The following is a 24,335-nucleotide window of genomic DNA, read 5'->3' on the forward strand; positions in this document are numbered from 1 at the left end:
ATTAAAAACCTGAGCATCTCAGTTCATATTAATATTTATTTGGTGTCAAATTTCATCATGCCCTGTCGAAAAAGTTCATTCTCCGTCTTTGTTTAATTGAAGACCTAAGTAATGAAGTCATCTGACATTATTAAGACTTTGTATTTAAAACTAACCAAGCATAATATAAAGTGCTTTTATTTTTAAATGCAGAAGCGCTGAAGCAAACATGGGATCTAGCGTACCATTTTTTGCTTAGTTTGGAGTTTATTATGATGTGGTTCATCTTGGTGTTTTTCTAGAGTGTCAGTAGAAATTAAATAATATCCCTCTTTGCTGACAATTTGTTGTTACTCTAAAATCAAATTTATATTCACTTTGGATTCTAATTTATTGTTTAGTCATCAAAGTGACCATTGAAGTGTAAGGTTCATAAATAACTATTTGAATCAGCCTAGTGGGAAATGTGAAAAGTGACAGATTACTGTCATTTTGTTCATGTCAGTCACTGTACAGTTTGCTGGAGTGTTATAAAAGTTGCTTTATAATGCTGAAAAGCATGGAGGAACATTAATCTCCAGCTTAATCCTCTCTGCTTATTATTGGGTTTGATTTTTTAATAGCCTGGCTAACGGAAGGAACAACTCATTTTCAACGCTGTTTGCAAAGATTTCTGTGGGTGTGTGTTTACTGTGTAAACAGCAAAATTTGGTTGTTTACACAGTAGTTGTTTTGTCTTTCCTGTAGAGAAGGGTGTTGTGAGAAATGCATTGTCACAAATAAGTTTGAAATAGAAAGTTTTAAGAAGTTTTGAGGTGAAGTCTGGAAGGTGTTTGAGGATTGTCATAACAACCATTTCCCAGCTATGCTAATATGATTTCATTTGTGAGTTTCTATTACTATTAGTAATGTTACTATGTTAGTGGTAGGGGAATTTCCACTGAAATGTACTGCTGCTGCTGCTGAAATTTAAGATTTATGAAAGCCACTGTGGAGATTGGCTAATATTAAGCGTTTTGAAGTTTTCTTTATGCCATTCTCTCTCTCGGGTTTTGAACTGAAAACCTAACAGTGAAGTTCAGAAGCAATAGTAGACGTGTGTGCTCTGATTAAAGCCTTGTTTTCACTTACAGGATATCTCATTCTTCTCTAGTGCTTTCTCCTCAGTTTTATATTGTGGCTGGAAGATGTCAGTCATCTTGTCCAGCTAAGTAAGATTATTCTGTTTTTCTTGGCAGCTCTGAGCCTTTGTTATCAATTTTACTGGTTTTAACATCACACAACTACAGTACTCTTCAATAAAAGGGTTTTAATATTTCACAGCTTTTGTTTGTCTCTTTAAATAATCCAAACTGATGAGATGCTGGTTTGCACAAACCTTGGTCAGGAGACAAGAGATGCACCTTGAGTGTTCAGACAGTCGGGACTTGGGAATCTGCCTCTTTTACAGCTGGCTGGTCGTCTGTGCTTTTTAAGGGAACAGATAAACTTTTCTTTTGGGTCTGAGCTGTTTTTCCTTAGGCTTGACCTCTTACGGTTCCCTTCATGAAGGAATGTGGTGTTGATGCAGGAAACCTCAGCTAGAAAGGTTCCACTGATAATTATAAATACTGAGTACTTGCAGCATTTTTCATGTTTGCTGCATGTTGTAAAGTACATTCTAATCCTTGAAATATGCATTGCTCGTAGTAACTTCAGCTCCATTTCTCTTAATGAAATGCTACATGACTGTGCTTTGATAAAAGCCCACATCATACTTAGTGTAAGATTTTGGTCTCGTATTCTTATGTTTTTCCATAGTCGAAATTCTTAGTATGGTCTTGTGCTGAAACTTGTGCAAAATAAGAACAAATCTTCTGGATCTTTTATTTTTCAGCAAGCCAAATTGCCAGTGCAGCTGTGTATAGCCAAGTACTGTGCCTTCTTGAGGTGTTTATTAGCAGTATCTTATCTTGGCAGTATTTTGAATTTGAGTAACACTTGAATGGAAGTGGAAATTAAACTGAATCAGTGCACTAATACAGCACTCATATTATTATGAATTAATGACCATAAATCCATAAGGAAACTTTCTATTAATCTATTAACTTTCTGTTAATCAAAATAACATAAATATTAAAGCATGTTTAATAAATATTAGCAAGACAAGCAATTTCAATTATAGTTGTTATAAGAAATGAAAGGTAGGAGTACTACCCTAGTTTACTGCACCTGGTTTGAATTGACTGCTCGGCCTTTGAGCAGCAAATATTCCTATATTAGTAATTGTCAAGGTGTATTACTTCTGGACTGAAAGCATTTTGTTGAGTATTTGGAGGACTGGTACCAATTTACACAGTTGAGAGTTTGTGACATTGGAATTGACTGTGTGAAGGAACTTACCAAACTTTAAGAAATGTTCTGGGCATCTGCACAAGTTGTGTTTATACTGCAGAGCACTGTAGGCTGGATGCCCTTTGCAGGAGAAGATTCATTTTGAAAACTCTTGTTAGTATTAGATTTGAGCTACAGGTTGTATTTATGTCTAAATTTTATGAATATGTAAGAAAGTTGCAAAATGCTGTATAATGTGTTTCATTACATTGGCAGCAGTTCTGAGGCCATGAGGAAAGAATAGCTGGAAAAGCCCTTTGAACACAAGGGGCAGCACCATGCTACTGTTCAGGAATGAGTATAGTATTGGCAAGTCATGTCTTCCTGCTGGCAGACAGTTCTGTTGGAGTTCTAATATGGTTCATTCTTCTCAAGTTTGTCATTGCAAGGAAGTTTTAAAATCACAGATTATTTTGCTGCTTTTCTTGAGAAGCTCTTTGAATTTTATCTCTTTTTTTTCCAGCTTCACAGTGGCAAATACCTATTTCTCTACAAAAATACAGATTTTTCTACCATGAAATTGTAGACTTACAGTTCTTAGATAAGGAGATTGCCCTTGGAAGTTTGCTGGGGCTTTCACTCATGCCATGTATTTTTATTTATTACAGTTGGACATGATTTTCCAGCCAGGTTAGAGGTGACATTACACACAGAGAATTTTTCTTACCTCTCTGGCCATTTAGTTACACTTAAAGCAAGTGTAGACACAGTAAAGTTTTCAAATGTTTCACCCACAGTAGAAGAGTGGGAGTGAGTGGCATAATCAAACAATGAACAAATATCCTGGTAAAACAGTTTTTTCAAGTCACTGCACAATATCTATTAACTACCTATACACTTCTAAATCCTTGGATTGGCGGCTAGAACATAGAAAATGTTTGGCATGGGCCTCTTGCATTTCTTTTGCTCCTAGCCTGTTGCAGTACTGGTAGTCAGTTTTTAATTGCTTACCACATCATGAGTTCTCACTTGTTTGGTTCCTTGCCTGGAATTACCAAAATTATGCTGGAAGCTTGTGGCAAAGCCACAAACTGAATTCAAATCAGCTGACTCGGGGTTGAGAAGCCACTGGGGGCATTTTCCTGTGTTTGTTGGTGGTTTTCATTTTAATTTTTTTTAAATTTTAAAGCTCTTTGGGGTGATATTTTTAGGTATTTTCCTTGAGGTAGTTTAAATCCTTTTGTTATGTTCATGTTGCCTTTACTTCACAAGTGGTTTGAAAACTTCAAATGCCTAATAAGAGTAACCTACCAGGAAGCATATGATTAAGCAAGACAGCGGAAATCCTTAACATATATTAAAATTCAGAGCTCTTGACTTAGAAAGAGACTCAGATGCAGGTGAAGGAATGTCAAACATAGGATGGATAATACCTGGTTTTCAGTAAACAAAAGAAAGCTTCAAATTGAAATTGGGAAACAGTAAATTCAGAGCTATACTGGTTTTGTATTTCAGTAGGAGAGTAAATATCCATGAGGTTTTGGGGGTTGAAAAGGAGGAGGAACAAAGAAAAAGGTGTCCTAGGAGTGACTTTGAAAAAGGCTTGGTAAATTTAAACAGAAACCCAACTGAATCAGAACTTGTCCTTCCACAGAACTTGTTAGCAGTGGTGTCTGCTTTGGCCAGCTTTTCCAAATACTTTTTCATCTTGGCATGTAGACTAGCTTTGGAGATGTGCAACATTGGAACAGATGCCTAAAGCCCAGAGCTGTCATTTCAGCTTAATTTCTGGCATCTGAGGGTGCAGGAAGTGTAATAGACATTTTACTCGTCTTCAGGTGGCATGGCTCTCCAGGTTACACCTGTGTGAGTCTCCAGAGCAGTGTTACTCCTTAGGCTTTCATTTAACTCTCCTGATGGAGAACAAGATTGTGTTTTCACAAATGATTTGCTGCTCTTCATTCTGCTGACTAAACTACAAGTGGCAGGTTCTGTCTGCAGTATCAAATTCCAAAGTAGACTTTGCATTGAAAATAACCTTTAGGCTGCCAGCAGAGGCGATTCAGAGGTAGAATGAGGCTTTGTCTTTCTGATGTAGGAGCTTAGGGTAAAACACAGCATTTGATGTATGCAGTAACCTTTCCTAAAAATAAAGACTGCTGAGTGTTGGCCAAGGCATTTAAAATACTGTAATTATCTGTCATACAGAACTGTCATTATTTTTGTTGCATGTATTTAATGGCTAATTCAGTGAGGTTGGGGCTTTATCATAAATAGTAACAGTAGTTATATAATACATCCAGAGCTGTGAGCACCTGATGTTCTGCACAGATGAGGGCTGTCTGAAGGACAGGAGAAGGACTTAGTTTCTCATGAGCAACTCGGCGTGGCAGTATGTCATGTCCGATAAAGCAAATGCTGAGTCTAAACTTCCACATGGAAAAGAGTAACTTTTATCAGCCTGGCTGGTCAGTAGCTCCTTGAAACAGTTAGGAGTATTAACCATTCTGTGCTGAAGAAAGCATCAGAAGCAAGGAAGGATCACATTTTCAGGCAGATGTGTCCCTCTGCCATTTGCCCCTTTGTGCTTTCTGCTTTGCTGTGTTTGGTGTCTCAAGGGTTTCAGCCTGGGGTGTAAATAAATGTCATTAGGGGTGGCTGTTGCAACAAAACTTCAAGGAGGCTTTTCCAAATGAGGTAACAGCAAGTGTGTCTTTGTCTTAGTTCAAATAAAAAATACTGTCAAGAGAGGGAAAGTAGAAATAAGTGCTTTAGTTTTGATCTCAGAGCAAATGACTTCTGCTGTGTTTCTAATCTGATTGTGTGATCTAGCTTTGATGCCTGTCAGTCTGGTTTGCAGTGGTGCCCATTGAGGTAAGGTTTGAAAATTGAGTTTCTTGCATTGAAATGTATTAACCTTTGAGCAACTTCTTGTCTTCCTTGCTGTGTGTGATGTCTGCTGCAGAGCAGAACATTTGTGGAGGTTCTTTTTTACTGAGTAGAAAAAGGAGAAGTATGGCAATCTTGTGTGTTATTTATGAAATGTATGACCTTGTAAAAGCCTTGTGTATGTATTGTGACTTACATTCATATCAGAATATTGGTCTCTCATGAGAGTCCTTTCTCAGGGGTAAACAAGTTTTAAGTACAGCTAGACCTTGAGGAAATTAGAAGGACTCCTGTTTTGAGGACTTCTAAAAAAGGGAGAGAGAGACAAAAGTGCTGTTATTGAAACAGTGATCTCTTGATCTCTCATTGTTTGTTGGTTGCTTTTTAATCTGTTGTATTTTTATTTCTTTTTTCCTTGGTGTGAAAACTTTCCATCCTGATTTTGTACTGCTCATTGGAAGGAGACACTGTCAGATTCATTGGCACTGCAACTGAGCAGGCACACTTCCCTCCAGGAGGAGCTTTGGCACATTTGTCTGGTGCCTCTGATCCCCAGGAGGCTCTGCTCTGATGCCCTTGAACTGCAGTCTGTAATTCAGGATGACAATGTTGGTATTGGTACTCTCGCTTCTGACAAGTCACCTGGTCCCATAGCTGTGGTAAAATGGGTTTTTTAATGACATTTCTCCCCCAACCCCATGCTCAGTCATCAGTCTCTCAGCATATTACAATTTCAGTTTTTCCTTTTACAGAGGAAAATTCCAGAGTTTTTCCATTTCCAGCTTACAGAGAGAAGAGGCTCCTCCTGAAGCTACTTGCATTCTTTTCTGGCCTTTCAGATGAACATCGCTTCTCCCCACAGCACACTGAAAATATGTTTTAAAACTTTCCCCAGCCACTCTAGATCAGATGCCTTTTATTTGTTTCTTTCACAGATGGTTTTTCAAGTCTAAAGAATTTATTCATTTTTTCATTTTCAAGATAAAGGCAGTCTGCAAAGACTTCCATTTGCCTTATTTGCTCTAAGAATCTGGTTTCATGACTGATTCATATTTGCCCATCTAATTATCTTTGTGCTTCTGTTGGTTGTCACTAAAACTTTTCCCCTTTTCCAGTTTCAAAGGTGATGCTTGCTTCTTTCTTACTTTAAAATTGCTTGTCAAAATGAAAGCTGTTTATACAACCCATCAACATTAACTATCGTTTTACAAAACTGAAAAAAGCAGTTACTTTACAAAAAAACAACCCTCTTCATCATCCTTTGTGTCTGGTATGTCTGCATATATTGTAATCTTTTGGGCATCCACTGAATACCCCTCTGGGTTATCATAGACCAAACATGGTCTCTGTCACCAATACCATTTGAGTGAATTTGCAGCCAGGTAAATTCACAGCGATCTACTTTTATTTTGACAATAAACATATATGTGGCCTTCACATAAAAGCTCTTTCAAGCAAAGAAGCTTTATCATTGATGTGTTATTTTACAGTTTTGTCTTTTTTGCAGTAATTCAGATTCTGTCTAGTGTCTCTGTAGTAAACTGCTTGTATTTGAGGGAAATGTGTTTGATCCATGAAGTTGTGATGAAGCCAAGCTTAGGGAAGAAAGTTGCGAGACTCTAATAGCAGCATGTCTGATCAGGCCCTTGGAAGTTTAGGCAGAGAAAGCTGTTTTCTAGACAAGAGTGTAGAGTGAAGTTTAATTAGTGTTTACGCAGTCTCCTTGGTACTTGGTGCATTGCTGCTGTCTTTAGCTTTGGGCTTTCTGAGGTGAGCCTGGGTTTTTTTTGGCCATTAAGTGCTACAGCTGCAGTGCCCTTCATCTTTGTGACAGGCATTATGCCAGTACATTTATTCTGAAAGCAAGTAAAAAGAAGAAGAAAGAAGGAGCCCAAACTCTTCCAGTCACAGTTAAATCACAGTTTGACTGATTCCTGTTGTTATGCTTTCTGGGGTATGTCAGATACATGTTTCCCCTCCGAGGTCTGTGCTGCCTGGATGTCCTTCCTTGGCTGTTGGCTTGGCAGGAAGTGAAGCATTACTAAGCAGAGTTTTGAACTCACCTTTATAATTTTGTCACCAGTAGAAAATGCATAAATGCATAGTTTAAAACAAAAATCTGCTGTTTATATTGTAAAATTAAGGTCCTGTCCCTCATCAAGGCAGTTATGAATATTGCAGTGTAGTGGCTAAATAATACATTCATAGTTTTTCTTCAGTGAACATAATTGACTTGCTGAGCAGTAGCTTTGATAATTCTTAACCATATTTTTACCCAAGTGTGTGGTTAAAAAGAGCATTATGTGACCTAATCACGTAGCCTTTCACATTAATACAGATCTTGTTTATAATTCTCTTGATTTTGTTGTTGACCCAGTACTTTGGTTCTGTGTTCAGATTATCTTAACTTTAAATGAAAATATTTCTTGTCTCACAGAAGTCGAATTTCTATGCATATTTGTCAGTAGTGAATACTTAGTGGGAGTGATTACTCTCTAACTGCTCGTGCCAGTATACCTCTGGGAGGTTAATCAATCTTGTGCTTTTTAATTGACATCAATAATGTGTTTACATTTATCAATATATCTTAATTGTCAAGTTATAACTGTGGAACTTCAATAATAAATCATACCAATGGTTAACTTCATACATTAGATTTTTAAGAGTCTCCTTAAGCACTTTGACGTGTTGTAAATTGCTTTTAAAATGATGTATGTATACTCATGGGGGAAGAGCAGAAAAAAATTGGTATGCAGAGTCATGCTGTCAAATAATACTGCAGAACTGGCCCGTTGACAGTAACATACCTTTACCACATGTAGGATATGCTTTATGGGAAGAAAATGGGAGTAAGTCTTTTCAAACTGCTTGTTTTATTACTAATAATTTTGTGACTATGACAGTGCTCATACATTTGTTGTGTCATCCCCAAGGAATTGTCAGGGCTGTGACTTTTTCCATTCTCTCAGCTGCTGGGGGAAGACGCAGGACAGAAAGAATTACCAGTTCTACTGCTCCTCTGCAGAAGTAGCAGTGAGCTGTGGGAGATCAAGGCATCCTGATTTTTATGGTACTTTTCACCAATGTCCTTAAGATACTGCGGTGGAAATGAAGGAGGCTAGCTCTGTTTAAATATAAGACTTGGGTGTTTAAAGACTTGGGTGCACAGGGAAACAAATTATTTGCTCAAGTTCACAAAATATGCTTACAGCAGGAATTAAGGCATGAAAGTCTAAGTCTTACAACATATACCTTCATCATCTGCCTTGCTCTGTTCTCTGTCTCCTTTAAACTCAAGGAGCAGTATTCTGAAGAAGGAAATCTGTACAGACAGAAAGCTGGCAGGATGCTGACCACATTGTGTCAGTGTTGCCATGTTTTATGGGCTACATCCAAGACAGTATAAGAACTGTAAACCTTGCCTAATGGGCAGTGAAGAAAGAAGATGATGCTGTTTTCTAGATAAGTGAAAACCAACGTGAACACCAGGAACATAGAGGCTGGTTTTTATTTTAAAAGACTAAGTATTAAATATTCCAGTTTAGACTAGCAGCCATTTTGTTGGCTTCTTGCAAATGTCATAAGTCATAAATTAAACTTCTCCCTCCTTTTTTGAATGAGACAAGACTGATAAGAAACAGCTATTAAACAGAATTATAGTAGTTACCAAATGCAATTGCATTTAAAGCAAGTGTATGTAGTCAATCTCTTTTGAAGGGTAAAGCGATTCACGAGAGAAATCCATTGGCACTTTCTTTAGCGTGGCAGATTAAGTACCTTCACGTTGCAAATAGAGGGCTTTGTAGTAGGTTGCTTGTGTGAAAAAGTGATATTTAAGTTCAAAAGAAGACATCCTGGAGTGCAGCTGGTCAAGACACTGCTGCACAGGTTCTGAGCTAGAGGTCATTCCCATCCATGTCTAGAAAGGTAAACTTGGGTCAGTATATGAATGTGTGAACAAACACAAGTCTTTAAGAAATTGTAACCTTTCAGCAGCATTCAAATTCTATTTGTGCTTTTGGTTTCAAAGCTACTAAGGTTCTTGAGATGTGTAAGAAGCTAAATTTAGTGTGGCTGTGTGGTTGGTTGACCCTGACTGGACACCAGGTGCCCACCACAGCTGCTCTATCTCCTCAGCTAGACAGGGGAGAGAAAATACAATGAAAGGTTCATGGGTTAAGATAAGTCAGGGAGAGATCACTCACCAATTACCCTCACTGGCAAACCAGACTCATACTGGAGAAATTAGTATAATTTATTACCAATCAAATCAGAGAAGGGTTATGGAAAATTAAACTAAATCTTAAAAATGCCTTAAAAAGTTCCACTCCTCCCTTCTTCTGAGGCTTAAAATTACTCCCAGTTTTCTCTACCTCCTCTGTGCAGAGGCTGGGAAATGCAGGCTGCAGTCAGTTCATCACACATCACCTCTGCTGCTCCCTTCTCCTCAGAGGGGACTCCTCACACTCTTCCCCTGCGTCACCGTGAGGTCCCTCCTGCAGGAGACAGTCTTTTATGAACTTCTCCAGTGTGAGTCATTCCCATGGGGGGCAGTCTATCAGGAACAGACTGCTCCAGCTTGTGTTCCTCACAAGATCACAAATCCTGCCAGCAAACCTTCTCCTCTCCACCAGTCCAGAGGTCCTGACAGGAGCCTGCTTCCCATGGGGTCCCAGCCTCCTTCAGGCATCCACCTGCTCCAGTGTGGGGTCCTCCACAGGCTGCAGGAGGATCTCTGCTCCACCATGGACCTCCCTGGGCTGCAGGGGCAGAGCTGCATACCACGGTCTGCACCCCAGGCTGCGAGGGAGTCTCGGCTCTGGCACCTGTAGCACTTCCTGTCCCTCCTTCTGCACTGACCACTGGGTGTCTGCAGAGCTGTTTATCTCACATACTCTCATTCCTCTCTCCTGGATGCAATTGTGAAGGTTTTCTTTTTTTTCTCCTCCTGCTTAAGCATCCCAGAGGTGCTACCACTGCTGCTGACCTTGACCAGTGGCAGGTCTCTCTTGGAGCCAGCTGGCACTGGCTCACTCAGACACTGTGGGAAGCTTCTGGCACTTTCTTGAAGAAGCTGCTCCTGTAGTTTCTCCTCCACCAAAACCTTGCCACAGGCTGTTAGCATGAAGAACATAAAATCTTCTATGAATTGAGTTCAGAAAAAAATTATTTTTATTCACTGTTCTCTACAAACATCTTTAATGCCATCATAGCCTGAAGTATAAGTAAAACTAGTTCAGTTGTCAGGTTTTCTGGTACTGTGGAGGAAGACTGAAATAGTTGCTACCAGGTCATCAGGTGGGATGTGTTTTCAAATATAAGTGGGCCTGGTACAGGAAACTTGTGTTTCAACCTTCTTCCATTTCTCAAACATCCTACATTGAGTGTATACTGGGGCTACTGAGAAAGTAAGAAGTGTAATTAGTATCCATAATGTATATTCTCATAGACTGAAAAGAGAGGAGAACTCTTTTGTTCAAAGGGTAGCTGAGCAGATTGAAAGCAAGTATCTGGACTTGTGTTCACACATTTATGCTGACTAATATGGGTGCTTGAGAGCTCAAGGTACTCTGGAAGTCACAAGAATGAAAGCTACAAAATTATTTAAGGATTCAAGAACATGAGCTTTTTCTTCTATTGCAGTTTCATATTTGAGTAAGATCAATACAGTGTAAGAGTAGAACTTGCGGTCTTTTGGTAAAGTACAGGCCATCTGTGATTCTTTCCTATATCTTCAGCTAAAAAGAGAGTAACTTCATGCTGCAAATCTTCCTTTGGGGAAGCTGAAGAGCACTGTGGAGTTTCACAGTGTACTTTATATTTTTCACAGGGCCTTGGCATATGCATCTCCTGTTGTAAAACTGAAAGCCTTGGATAGATTAGTGATGGGGCTTAAGAAGTACCCAGTAACCAAGTACCCACATGGCTCCAAATAAGGCTCCATGAGCCTTTTCTTAGAATAACAGAATGATTTGGGTTTGGCAGGACCTTAAAGACCATCTCGTTCCAATCCAAGCCCCCTGCCATGGTCAGGGACCCCTTCCACTAGAGCAGTGAAGCTCAGCTGATCAGAATTCAGTGATGGTACTTCTAATTTCAAATGTTTATAACAGTTTACACTTCAGAATTTATTATTTAAAAACACTACATATCTTATGCTATTATGTGCAAGTCAGTAGTCAGTTCATACCTGGCTTCCTGACAGGAGGACAGTTGATCTGGAAGTAGCAGCAGATAATTTGGTCTAGATCAGGTCACACTTTTTTTATATCCATGTAAGGCAGTTAAATCCATCTACATAGCTTATTAGTTTCATCAGTGCTGCTTGATTTTGCTTTTTTGCTTTTCGCCCTTTTTTTTAAAAAAAAAAAAGTTCTTTATTTGACTTGCTGGCTAAGGCTTTTTAAAATGTAAATAGCAGTCTTGTACCTCTAATACGAAATGCTGTGAAGCTGAGAGGAGAATCTGACCTACTCTTACAAAAGAAAACAAAATTGAGAAAGGGTGGAACATAGGAACAGAGAGATCCAAGGTTTCCCACAGTATAGTAATGAATATGACCTTTAATAACTGAGGCCTTTGGATCAAATTTAAGTTGGCATTAAAATTTTCTAATAAATTCCCTGCTGAATCCCAGAGTTTTTTTCCTCAGATTTAATTCAGTAAGGTCAAAATAAAGCAAGTGCTGTCTGTGCTATTGTAATTGCTCTCAGCAGGCTGATAATGTTATAGCAGAGAAGGACCAGCTACTGTGCTTTTGTTCTTTTCTTCAAGCACTCTCCTTCCTCCATGCTTGTTCCTCCTGCTCTCAGGTCTGCCCTAAGTAGGAAGTGAAACTGTTTTAAATGCCATTTCCTTCTCATTGTAACACATTTTTATAGTGATGCTTTCCTGATCCTCTTCAACAAAGGGAATAAAATTATAGCCTGTCTTATTGCAGAATAGTTGGAGGCTCGTATTTCCTTTCCTTAATTTTCATCCCAACATACTTTAAATTCAGCCTCTTCAGTTCTTAAAGACTGGTAGTTCTAAACATGCAATGCTTAGTTCATTTTGGCTTAGTGGTTTTAGGATTGTGGAATAGATGTACAGCTAAATGAGTTTCTCTTAGACATAGGGAGAAGCACTGAATACCCACAGTACTGTGTTTTATTTAAAAAAATGACAAATCGCAGCTCACCGCAGTGAGGCAGTTGTAGTTTGGGTCCTACACATCTTTTGCAGCTTTCAGAAGAGTGCTGTTTGTTTCTTGTATGAGTGCAAATTTATGCGTGCTACTGGTAGATCTGTTACTGCTCTGTTGGAGGTAAATAATGCCCAGCAAAATGCTGTGATCATGGTTATCCCTGAAATGTGACTGTGAGAGACTCAGGGCAATTCTGCATGGGTTTCCTGATGCAACATCCTTCTTTTCAAAATCAGACAGTCTGTCTAAAATGTCAGCTTTCTGTCTGTAGTGGTGCAGCTGTGTGTATCATAGCTGCTCCTTTTTTAGCAAATGAAGAGGTATCTTAGAGCTCTGCAGCTGGCTCACATGAGGGGCCGTGGTGGGCCAGTCTTTTAGGTGTGGGGCTAGATACCCTTTTGTTGACTGTGGGCACAAAGTAAAAGTTAATGTTCCTCAGCAAAACTGATAGCTCAGGCCTTTGCTGTTTCAAAGGCCCAGTCTGGACCAACCATTCCTATTTGGTTTCCAGCACCTTAGCTGGCTTCAGATTTCCCCATCTCCACCCTCCTGGTCCATCATCTTCTTGCCTCACTGTCTTTCCCTGAGTCCTAGAATTTCTTACCTGAAGTGTCGTGCACAGACATGTGTGTGTGTCTCTGGCTACATGCAGGCATTTACTGTCCAGTGCCTGTGGCGTTCATTACTGCTAAAGAAACTGGTCTTGGTAGCGAAGAAAATTGCTAGCGTGGATATTCCACTGCTTATGCATGTAGTCAGCTAACATATGTTCAGTGGGATATGTCCTCTTGCCCACATGTGATTGATTGGAAATTAGGAGCAATAAAAGATGTTTTACAAAGGTAGTTCCAGTTCTGAAATGTGTGCAGCTGTATTCTGCCGACCTTCAAACTCCATGGCAAGCAGAATTGATCAGGACATGTGGACAGTTTTGATATTACCTAGTGCTGCATACCTGTGCTAAGTCTGGTTCAGTAATTAAAACAACAGATTATGATCTTCAGCCATAACATTTCACCTGCTTGGTTACTGCTCATTGTTTCTTCTGTTTTTTTTAACTCCTCTTGATGTCTACTCTCAGCCATGAATCATATGGTGCTGGTAGGATGTATACCACTGTGCCAGCAAGTTTGATGAACTCTAGTGAGGAAAGCCATCACTTCTGCAGTGTGGGGAATCTCTCCCAGCTACCGTGCAGGCATGTGACAGGAGATCATTCCTGATCAATAAGTGTCCCTTGCTTTTTATGCAGGACATACACATTTTAGTTTATATAACCTGGTGCTGCCAGAGGAAACTAATTTCCAGCACTAGAGATGCAGCACAGCTACTTGAAAGCAGAATGGTCCTGAGATGGAATGATGTCACTGACCTGAAACACTTCAAAAGTTTGATTCTGAAGCCTGCTGTGGTTTGAGCTTGCAGTTTCTGAGATAGGTTAACACTGCTGTGAATCAATGTGAGACATGATCAGACTGTTGCTTTGTAAATTAAATAATGAAGCGTTTGTGTGTGAGAGTTTCTAATGTAATTGGTAGTGCTTTGAAAACATCAGAGTCTATGATGGTAGGATCTGGAATTTGTTTTGCAAACTTGACTTTTAGTCCTAGGGACATGAAGTCTTCCAAAGTCCAGGTTTGATTTATACTTCATGTTTTAAATGTAGCAACAGGAGTGAATAGTCAAGTAGCCCTTTGGGTAACATGATTTTTTTCTACTAAATTTATAATTGGGCTTGAGTTATTTAGATAAAAGCTCCTGTGGTTGAGAGAGACTTTCCCTTAGTTTTTCTGTAGATCTCAACTGTGAAGAAGTGATAAGTTGCTTTGAAGGATTTTGATGAAGCAGCAAAAGTAAAACCTATCATCCTTGCCAGTTCTTGGCAATTTACATGTATGAGTTGCCATTACCCCTGGACTTCTGAAGTGCTGTATGAATTGCAATAACATTTCTGAATCAGTCCACTTTCAGATGCCAAATGGGATGTATTTAACACTTATTAGCCTAGATATAACATTTTTAAATCCTGCCACTCTTGCAAAAAATTCCAATTCCATATACCAATTTTACCCAATTATTAAAATCATACCTCAAAATGCGCAGTGTGGGATGCAGGATATCCCAGCATGGGATATGAATTCAGTGATAAAAAAAAATCACTGAAGCAAACATCTGGGATTTTTTTAAATCAGGTTTTTTTAAAATTTCCAGGCAGAATGTCTCTTATTGTGGTTTCATCTCCCTTGCTCAGAAGGTAAGACTTAATTAGATTTGACTGTGATATTTTGTCTTGAATTTTAACCTGTGATATTATTACATTATTTATAAATGTTCCTTTTTTTACTACTCTCAGTCTCTAAAGACTGGTATTCACAACTGTCAGAACACTTTGGTAGTAAAAACCATTAAATACTTCCCAGTCCCATGTAAAATTTTTCAAAGAACTGACAACTTCATATCATGATTCAACACAATGAGTCTTTCAGTGCCATTTGATTGGGGTGAAAATAGGGGCATTTCAGATTTCTATTTGTCTTTTTTTTATAGTGTTGGATAAGCAGGACAGTTGGTAGAAATCACATTGAGGGGGGAAATGGAAATTCTGTGTTACTGAGGTCCATTTAAGCAGTGTATGTTCTGGAAATGTTTCTATATTAAAAGAACCAATTGCATGTGTTTCTGATCTGGTGATGCTAGGGGTTTGAACAGATAAGGCAGGCTATCAAGTCCTGCATCATCACTGGACTTAAACGTTTGGTTTCATGGCATGACTGTTAGTCCTGGGATCAGTGGAAGGTGAAAAGCAAATAAAGCTGTAATATTCACATATTTTTTGTGTACTCAATCCTCATGATGAAGACTGCATACAGAGATTTTATCTCCACTGGAGTTGGTCCTGCAATTCTTGTCTTGTCTTTAATGGCTATTAGTCTGTCTTTACTCAGATGCTGTGCTATCCTTTCTTTCAGGTGCTCTATATATGTACTCACCTGCCTCCAGATGATTTTAAACCTTAATCTTGAACCTTATTTTTCTTCAATCCATGTTTTAAAATAAGAAGTATTAAATTAAAAAAAAAAAAGCTAGAAGAGTAACTTAGGGTCAAAAGAAATTTCTGTAAGAGGCAGGAGTGTAAGTCCTGAAAACCATGTCTGCTCTGATCCAAGTGGCTGTTCTGCCAGTCTATGTCTCTGGGTCACATTTGTATTGGTTTTGGATCAAGTAACATAACAAGTACCAGAAAACCCAAGAAGAGGAGAAGGAGCTCATGACATTTCTTGCATTAGTTTTCTTTTTTTTCTATTATCACATTCAGAAGACTGTGACCCAAATGATGATGAAATGCTGCTTGCAGTATCCCATTAAGATAAAAATCATACCCTTAATAAGAATCTGTGCTGTGTTGATATACTAGGCCACTTTTAGAAACATGTTTTTTTCATTTTTAGGTGAGTTTTAGATGTGATTCAGACTTTGGAGGTATTAGCCTGTTTTAAAACCCATTATTGTTCATCTGCTTGTGAAAGCAGCAGACAATTTTGGGAGGCAGGAATGGAAATACCACTTTTCAAAGATTTGTTTGGATTGTGATGCTATATATTTAGAATTAAGCATTTCCTTGCTATCGTAGCCAGTACAAAAATGCACTCAGCTTGTGGTTTCTAGAACTATTTAGTCTGTTCTTGTTAGCAGACTGTCCTCTTGTGCTGTTAGGTATCAACACATGTATTTTGGCTTATTTCTACCATTTGTTACTAAATGAAATAAAATGCTAGAAGCTTCCAGTTATGTACTGGAAGGAGGTACAAGACAGGCAGCAAAGCAATTCCAACTGCCTGTGACAGTGAATGATACCAAAAGTACAGAGCAGTGACTACACGATTCAGGGGGCTGCTCTCTCCACCTCAGCAGTTTTCCTGCTTCCCTGCTCTGCAGAAGGCTGCACTCCTCACATGGTCCCACATCTGCTCTCTCCAGCACTTCTCTGGAGGGAATAGGGAGCAAGTTGTTACTCCACAGTTAGAGCCAGTGATTGTCTCTGTATCCCAGGGCTCAGGCGTGGGATGCTGAGGGCCTGTACCATGCACAGGTGGGAAGGATGAAGAGGATGTCAGTACCACATCGTGTTTTCCACGTGGAGTGCCCTTTCTTGATTCCCTGTGTGATGAACTTCTTGGTCCTGCAGGGACCATACCAGAGGAATGAAGGAAATTCTGCCTCATGACAGTTCTACCTTGCAGCTTCCTTGAGACCTAGAACCATTAGTCCAAACTATGTAATAGTCCTACTGTGTTTAGTGATGTCATGATTTTTGTAGGGATATTATGGAAGATTCAGATGTCTTTTCTATCTAAAACATGTATTAGGGGGATTTGATTGTTTTCAGTATTTTGTGGGTTTGGTATCTTTATGAATTATTAGTGCTAGTATTTGATTGCATTAACCATTAGCTAAACTCAAACTTTCTTTTCGTCAAAAATCTTTTAGAAAGAAATGGCTAAGGCATGTCATGCATTCTTCTCCCCAGAATTTTCAAAAGTGTTGTAAGAAGGAGTTATGTGTTTGCTGCGGAGCCCTTTCTCATGGGAACACATTTCTTTCAAAGCTGTCTTTGATCACTTAACTAGAAGGCACAAGGAGGTGTTGTTCTAACATTCTTCTTAATAGACAATTTGAGAGCTTTTTTACTCATAGTACAAATACTTGCTGTCACAGTCTTTTCATTTGGAAGATTGAAACCCACATGTAAGGGCAGTGCTTCTGTGACACAACTTCAGATCAACTATAGATACTTTTGCAGTAACTTATACTAAATGGTAGTCACCATTTAGTGAAACAAGAGGATGCATGGAGAGCAATGTCATGGCTAGAAGAACATGACACCAGAAAAAAGGTCTGTCCTGAGATTAAAAAAAACATTTAAGAAACATTAATGAAACTTAGCATGGGTAAAATAGTATAATCCCTTTGCCCTGTAACTGAGTGGAAAAGCAGTGTATATTTATGCTTATTCTTTTCAGATGTCCAAGAAACTTGAAATGGTTATGAGATAGTCAAGACAAGAATTTTTTTTAAATGACCTCTTAATTCTGGTTCTGCCACATACTTCAGTCACATAGAACATCATTGTTGCATTTTATCTTTACTTGTTGTCTTGGATTCTCCCTTTTTTAAAACAGATAATTCTTCAATCATACATATAACAAAGTTGTTTTACTGCTCACTTAATATGAAAATGTTTTTTGGTGTGGGGTGCCGTGAATCTATTTTTCAGTTAGGAAATGCCTTTTGGATTTTCAGCTTTGCTTTAGAGAGTTTGCAGTCATTTGGATTCAAAGTTCATTTGAGATACTGTGAATAAGGAAATTAAAGCATTGTAAACCATACTGTTAGAACAATGAACAGAATCTTACAATTACCACTGCACAGATAGTGTCAGGCTGGAAATGTTATTCATTCTCCAATTGCTCTCACATGTGAAGATGGTTTTCAGTTGACCTCAGTCAGAAGGGGCCTGAATTTTGCCTCCATACAATGTTCTGTCCCAGAGATTTCTGTACTCCTTATCAAAGGATGTGTGATTGGGCATTAGGTATCTGCCTAGCCTGATTATTGAGTACAAGTAAAGTACATTATGCCTCTGCAGAAAATTGAACCTACCTTTTTTCCCACCAATTTAGTTTTCATTGCACTAAGAGGATCTTAAAGTGTTTGCTGTTATTTTATATATCAGTTTGTCAGTATATCTCTTTGTACTGTGTGTATGTAAGGAGCAAGTAATATTTTGTAAAGTAAATAAAATGTGATGTTTAAATTTTATTGATGTCACATTGCAATTAATTCTTCTGGAATTTGATAGTTTTTCTGGGTTTTGTGCTTTTGCTAGAGCTGGGTTGTTTGTGAGTTTTGGGTGGGTTTTTTTGTAGTTTTGATTTTTGGGAGTTTATATCTGTACTGCCCTTTATAAGTCATGTTCTCATTAATTTTACTTATCATGCTGTGTCAAGACACCTGCAGGACTGGAGCATTCTTTAAATCCAGGGGCTTTTCATTCTTATTATTTGAACTTCATTGAACACTTAAACAGTGTTTTAAAACTGCAGCAAATTTTCTGTAGTTTTAGAAAAAAATATTTTGGTTGTTGGTAGTAATTTTCTGTGTCTGGCTATGAAATTCCTCCAAGTTTCTGACCCTAACATGGTTTAAATAGATTTAAGAAGTGGTGTATGTATTAGAGGTATCTTTATTTATCAACAGAGAAATCACATTTTGAAAAAACATTTTGAAAATTAGTGGATCTGTTTTGAAGGAATATAGAAATGGTATGTAGAGTGACAGAAAGTGGCAGAAACACTTTCTGTTTCATTGGAATGCAAGCCTAAATGATTGGCTTAACAGAAAAAATAATATAGTCTGGTTTTTTCCTTTAGAGAAGCAAAACCTCAGTAATCTTGTTTTAGGTTACATGACATTCTTCATTCTCAAAAGACTGACTCTTTGGTGTCTTATGGCATCCTGATATTTATCATACTAGTGAGACTCTGAATTCTTGTAGACCCAATTATGGAAAGTAAGTGGCATTTTTCTTTATTATATTGCACAGCTTTTAAGTTACACACTGTTGTAAAACTGATGTAGGAGAGAAGCACAATATAATATTAAAAAGCCACTTACCCACCTTCCTGTTCGTGCATGGCACATTCCATGCATGGTGTGGTGGGCAGGAAGCCCCTGGACAGTGTACAGTGGGACACACAGCTGGTTGAGAACTGGGTCAGTCTGTCCTGTGTGTATCTGAGGCACAAAAGGACAAACACAAGGGCAGCTGTTACTCTGCTTCTGAGCACTGAGAGCACTGGTTGTTCGCTTTGGTGCTGTTTGACCACTGATGTTCAAACTCAGGTTTTCTTAAGGCTGAAGGCCAGGAAGGCCGGGTGGCACAGGCTGGAAATCATTGCAAAGCTGTCCTGGTTTGCTAATGCCAACACCCTTTTCCACTACCATATCAACAAGTGACTTATTTATCTTACACAACTAAAAGCTGCTCTTAACAGCAGTATCTTGTGGACTTTGGTTGTATTCTATACATGTGCTCCAGTAACAAAGAAACTTTACAACAAGCGCTGAGGCAAACTAAGGATAACATTATTGTATAGCTACACAAGGAGCTAGGGAGCTGGAGCAGGAATAATATTACATAGTTTTATTGTTCTAGAAACAATTTCCAAATACCAGTATTGTTTAAAAAGCAAATTCTATGTCTGTAAATGATGCAGAGCAGAAAAGCAGCGTTTAATTTGATCATGGTATGTCAAACCTGTAGTTTCATTTCTTCTCTCTTGAAAGTAATCATGTGACTGCTCTGTGGTATATGTGCTACAGATTATTTTTCATGCAGGAAGTGACATATAAGTAGTATTTAGGATAGATGTCTATCCATAGCAGCTTTCAGATTTTAGGCATATTTGTTCTAGCATTAGTTTTTAGGACCCATGTATTTTAAATCTCTTTTAAAACAAAAGGTGTTTTAATTTATGTGTGTCCACTGTATACCCTACTGGATCTAGGAAGAATCTTGCTCATACTTCATGGGAGAAAATACAGCTTTGAGAAGAGATAAACACTGGAATTTCAATCAACATCCCAATATCATAATTTTTTCTGTAAACCTTTGCAGGGTAAGAGCAGAAATTTGACTGAAACACTCCAGAGTCTTAGCTGTTGTAGAATCATCACTTGCCATAAGAAATTAAAAATAAAGTTGTGGGCATAAAAAAGTAGTGTATCCATAAGGTTGAACCAGAGGCAGAAGTTGTAATTCCCAAGTTGTTTCTACAAAATTCTGCCTTTCTTCCCAGTGGAGGTAGAAGTTAAGGTGTACTCTTGAATTTCAGTTTGTGGAAAGCTGTGCATGTTTCATCCCAGTTGCAGAGAAGCTTTGACAAGGCAAGAAAAGTGTTTTAATATCACCTTCAATGCCACCCTTGCCTGTCATAATGAGAAAGATGCCTGTTTGGTGACTGCTTTTTCCCAGCTCAAGCCAACTGCCTCCAGCTAGACCTTTCTTTGGGAAGATCAATCACCAAATTGCATTTATATCTCTTGGGAAATTCAATGTGTGTGAGCAGTAAGCACAAGCATCAGTAAAAATTCCCTATTTCAAATTTTTCACTGACTTTGAAAGATTTGCTAGTCATCCTAGTAATATTTAACAACCATAAATAAAGAGCACATTTTATGACTTAAATAAACAGCAAAGCATTTTTATTAATTATTAGGCTTGAAAACGAATATTTTTTTCTCGTATCTAGGATTGGATCTCCAAATAAGTTTCTAAGTATGTTGTCCTGGCAATGTAGGTAATTTATGATACAGCCAGAGGTGTAATACTTGTGTGAATAAAGAGAAGCTTTTAGCTTCCAGGTATACAAAGTGTTTTTCATGAATATTGAGTAAACTTTAATGATTGAAGAAAAGAGGAAAGTGGAGGACAGTCCTTTATACGGTGTCTAAGCTGGCCTACAGCCACATTAATGTTTATAACAGATTTAGAGCATAGCTAAAATAACAGTAAGGGCTTCCTCCTCTTTTTCCATATGTTTTTCACAACTATTTAAACATACATGTAACTAAAAGGGCGAAGGCTATCTGCTTATTTACTGTAATTTACAGGACTCAATAAAGAAAAATGGAAAGTAACTGTAATCACTGCTGTTTGAGAAGTAGTGATAAATGGCAATTGAATGGTTTGAGGCTATTAATTGCAATGAGTTTATACTAGTTGAGATACCCCTGATGTCAGGTGCTTGAAATATTAGTTATTTCAAAGACAAATTGGGCTATAAATTATTAGTAAATCTGTACTGAGGTGACTAAACCCACTTATTAACTGTCAAACATGGGTACTATTTCAAGTTGCAACTCCATCATTTGTATGCTGGAAAGGGAGTTAAAAGGTAAATTTAGGGGTTGTATGGGAACATTTGGAATAACTAGTTACTTTTGAGACTGAGCATTTCCTGTGCTTTCTACTCCCAGAATGAATTTTTGGTTTTTTGTTAGTCTTCAAGTTTTCATAGACCACCACTGACCTTTTCAGCTGACTGGAAGATGTTCTTGAGAGGAAGGAAGCCGCTTCTCTTAGGTGGACTTACTAACTTGCTTAACCACAGGGGGGAGATAAAAAACAGCAGATCCGAGCAGCCTTCATGCAGGTCACAAATACAGTTATGGCATCCTCAAATTTCCACTGCAAGGTCTGCAATTGCCAGACAGTACTGCTCTCAGTAAAACAATATTTTTCCCAGTACAATGAAGAAAATATATTGCACTGCATGGGTCTTCTTTGTAATACTCCCCCCCCTTGTCATTCTTCTTATCATTAATCAAATGTTGCTTACTGAAACAGATACAGGATTGCTTAATGGTTTGGTATTGGATTTATTGAACTTTTAGGAATGACAAATGGAAACAGTAGAAGCTGAGGAACAGTTCAGTAGTTTAAAAAAATTCCTATCAACTTGTTTGTGTAGCTGCTAAATTTCACCGTGTGTTTACACCCTCACATGCACATAGAGACACTTAAAGGATTCCAATCCCCTGCACAATATATTAAAAAAAAGCTGAAAGACTAAAGTGTGTACATTCAAAGTGGTGAAGGAAAAAAAGCAAGAGGACATCTTTTTCTATTTCTTCCATCTTATATCTTCTTCCATCAATGTTATTTCATTCCAAGCTTGAGGCTTTTTCATCAGTATGTCGTATGTGGCATGTGGATATTTGTAGGAGAATGTTAGCAGAGCAACGGGCATTTTGCGTAACTATTTTTTACATAAAAGGTTTGGTTTGGTCATTGCCAAACTTGGCACTTTATCTTTTATATGCGCTATTAAAAGTGCAGTCAACCATAGGAAATATTCCCCAGAAATGTTCTGTTGGTAACTAAAATAATAAATAACCGTAGTTTATACAAAATAAAACCTCTGTGATGGGCATCACAATTCCTCTTACATGCCCTAAGCTGGAGTTGGGATTTAGGGGCAGGAGGGCTCCTGTTGTCATTCTGCTCTCATTTTTGTCCTGTGATATTTCCATTTTTATTTGGTTTTAGCCATTTCTTGTAGTTGAGGAGCAATTCTCTCCTCCTCACTCCTGCTGAGGATCTGACGTTTGGACGCTGCTCAATTGCTGAAGCAGTTTGCTCCTTTTTCTTTTTTTTTTGTTTTGCTTCTCTGCCAATGCTCAAAAAGTGTTCCTCTTTTGGTGTTGTGACTTGTGGTGTACAGTGACTTCTTCCCTTCCTCCCTGGGACTCAGCATGAGTCTTTCCTCTGCTGCTTGTAAAAGGCAAGGTCACCTGGCTGCTGCTGGGAATATCCCAAGCATGCACAGGATGTGTTGGCTCCTTGTCCAGAGATCCCAGGCATCAAACCACTTCGAAGGGCTGTCTGTGGGTGATGCCTTATTTAGCAAACTTCTAGAGATGCTGATTGCTGGAAGTTCCCAGATCTCCCCTCCACATAAGCTCCTTCCTCAGGCTGCTCACCACAAATGCATGTATGGCAAGTTATTAAAAGAGAAAGATTGTTAATCAGTATTTGATGTTTAAAGAGATGTAATAGTCATTAAAAAGTCCATAGCCCACCATGATTCCTCTATTCATTAGAGAACCTGTAGCATACATTTCAGTCATCCTCAAACAAGTTGTCTCTTAAAGGAGAATTTACCAGTTATTTCATATAGTTCTCTCAACTAAGAAAATAAATCTGTTTCTGTATCACTTGTACTCCCATGCCTACCTCCAGAGCGTACATGTGGTTGTTGCCTTTTTTACCAGAGGGACTTACTTACAGCATTTTTTGTCACTTGTACTTACTCCGTCACAAAAACTCCTGTTTGCATTCTCCATGCATGCTCCAGAATCTTTTAAACTGATGAAGAAGCATGAATCATCAGTCATTCCTTTACAATTTGGTGTTGAAATGGAAGTCCAGTGTCCCTGGAAGTTGCAGCATTTTACCAGTGTTCAGCTCAGGAAGGAGTGTCAGAATTTCATCCCTTCTTTTTAACCTTGCTGACATTTTCCATAAAGCTATATAATTGTTAAAACTCAGTTATGAAGTGTGTAGTATAAATGACATTTCATTTAGGGTAGGACATGTTGGAGCATTATGGTTGATTCAAGTGAGTGAGAACACTACAAATGATTTGAATGTCTTTTCTTGTGTGGAAGGGAAGAGCTTTTGACTTTTTAATGTCTTGTCTTTTAAATTAAAGCAAAAGTTAACTGCCAAAGCCATAACAAGAATTGTAGCAGAGTTTTGCTGCTACCCTGCCCTATCTCACATGGCCACCTGCCCCTGTTTAACGTGGGTGTAGCAGGCTGTCTCACTGCAGGTGAGGAGCTCTGAATCAGCACTTTGTGCTTGCTCGAGGCTCAGTAATGTAAGGTGTGGCTGTAAATACAGCCCAGCAGGGAAGGGCAAAGCTGGCTGAGAATTTTGGTCTTAACATAAAGCTCCTTTCCCTGTAGCACATCGTTTGTCACTTAGGAAGCAGTTGTAGGCTAAACTGAGAATGAAAAGTCGTCTTCTAAAATAAATACATAGAAGGCAAAGTGAAGAAAAGTATATGTCATTCCATGAGAGGAAAGTAATCGCAGCACTGCTTTTCTTTTCTAAAAATGGGTTTGAAGGGTGCCTCCTTCACATTAGGCAGTTCCCCGAATGATCATTTTTAGTCTATTTCTGCATGTCTGGAATTAAGAAAAATATCGTTCCTCATATATAACTGTTTGTTCCAGTACACAAGGTTAGCTACTTCTTCAAAAAGCTTTGATGTAGAATAAGGCAGATAGCACAGGTTATATATAGTTCTTTCTGTGAATACTGACGAATTATTGCTGACTTTGTGATAATGCATATAAAAGAGAATTTTTTTGTATTTATTGTCTCCCGTGCTGTCACACA

The 24,335-nt window shown here is 38.5% G+C and overlaps 1 protein-coding gene across 5 annotated transcripts in view; it reads left to right on the forward strand.

The window, feature by feature from the left end:
- LYRM4 (LYR motif containing 4) overlaps positions 1-24,335 on the forward strand; it is an 86,380-nt gene that overhangs the window by 23,138 nt on the left and 38,907 nt on the right. Inside the window, exons 3-4 of one of the 5 annotated variants that reach the window (XM_071452616.1) lie at positions 5,643-5,840; positions 5,934-7,828. The exons of 2 other annotated variants lie outside the window; for them this stretch is intronic. In XM_071452616.1, the coding sequence (XP_071308717.1) occupies positions 5,643-5,840; positions 5,934-5,990 (255 nt within the window). In that variant the 3' untranslated portion in view covers positions 5,991-7,828. Of the gene's footprint in view, positions 1-5,124; positions 5,146-5,642; positions 5,841-5,933; positions 7,829-14,578; positions 14,622-24,335 lie in introns of those variants that run through there. 2 more of the 5 variants (XM_071452645.1, XM_071452651.1) reach the window with 2 other exon arrangements.

Source organism: Agelaius tricolor, unplaced genomic scaffold (genome assembly GCF_023055355.1).
Source record: "Agelaius tricolor isolate 1412-34295 unplaced genomic scaffold, bAgeTri1.0.p SCAF_2, whole genome shotgun sequence".
NCBI lineage: Eukaryota > Metazoa > Chordata > Aves > Passeriformes > Icteridae > Agelaius > Agelaius tricolor.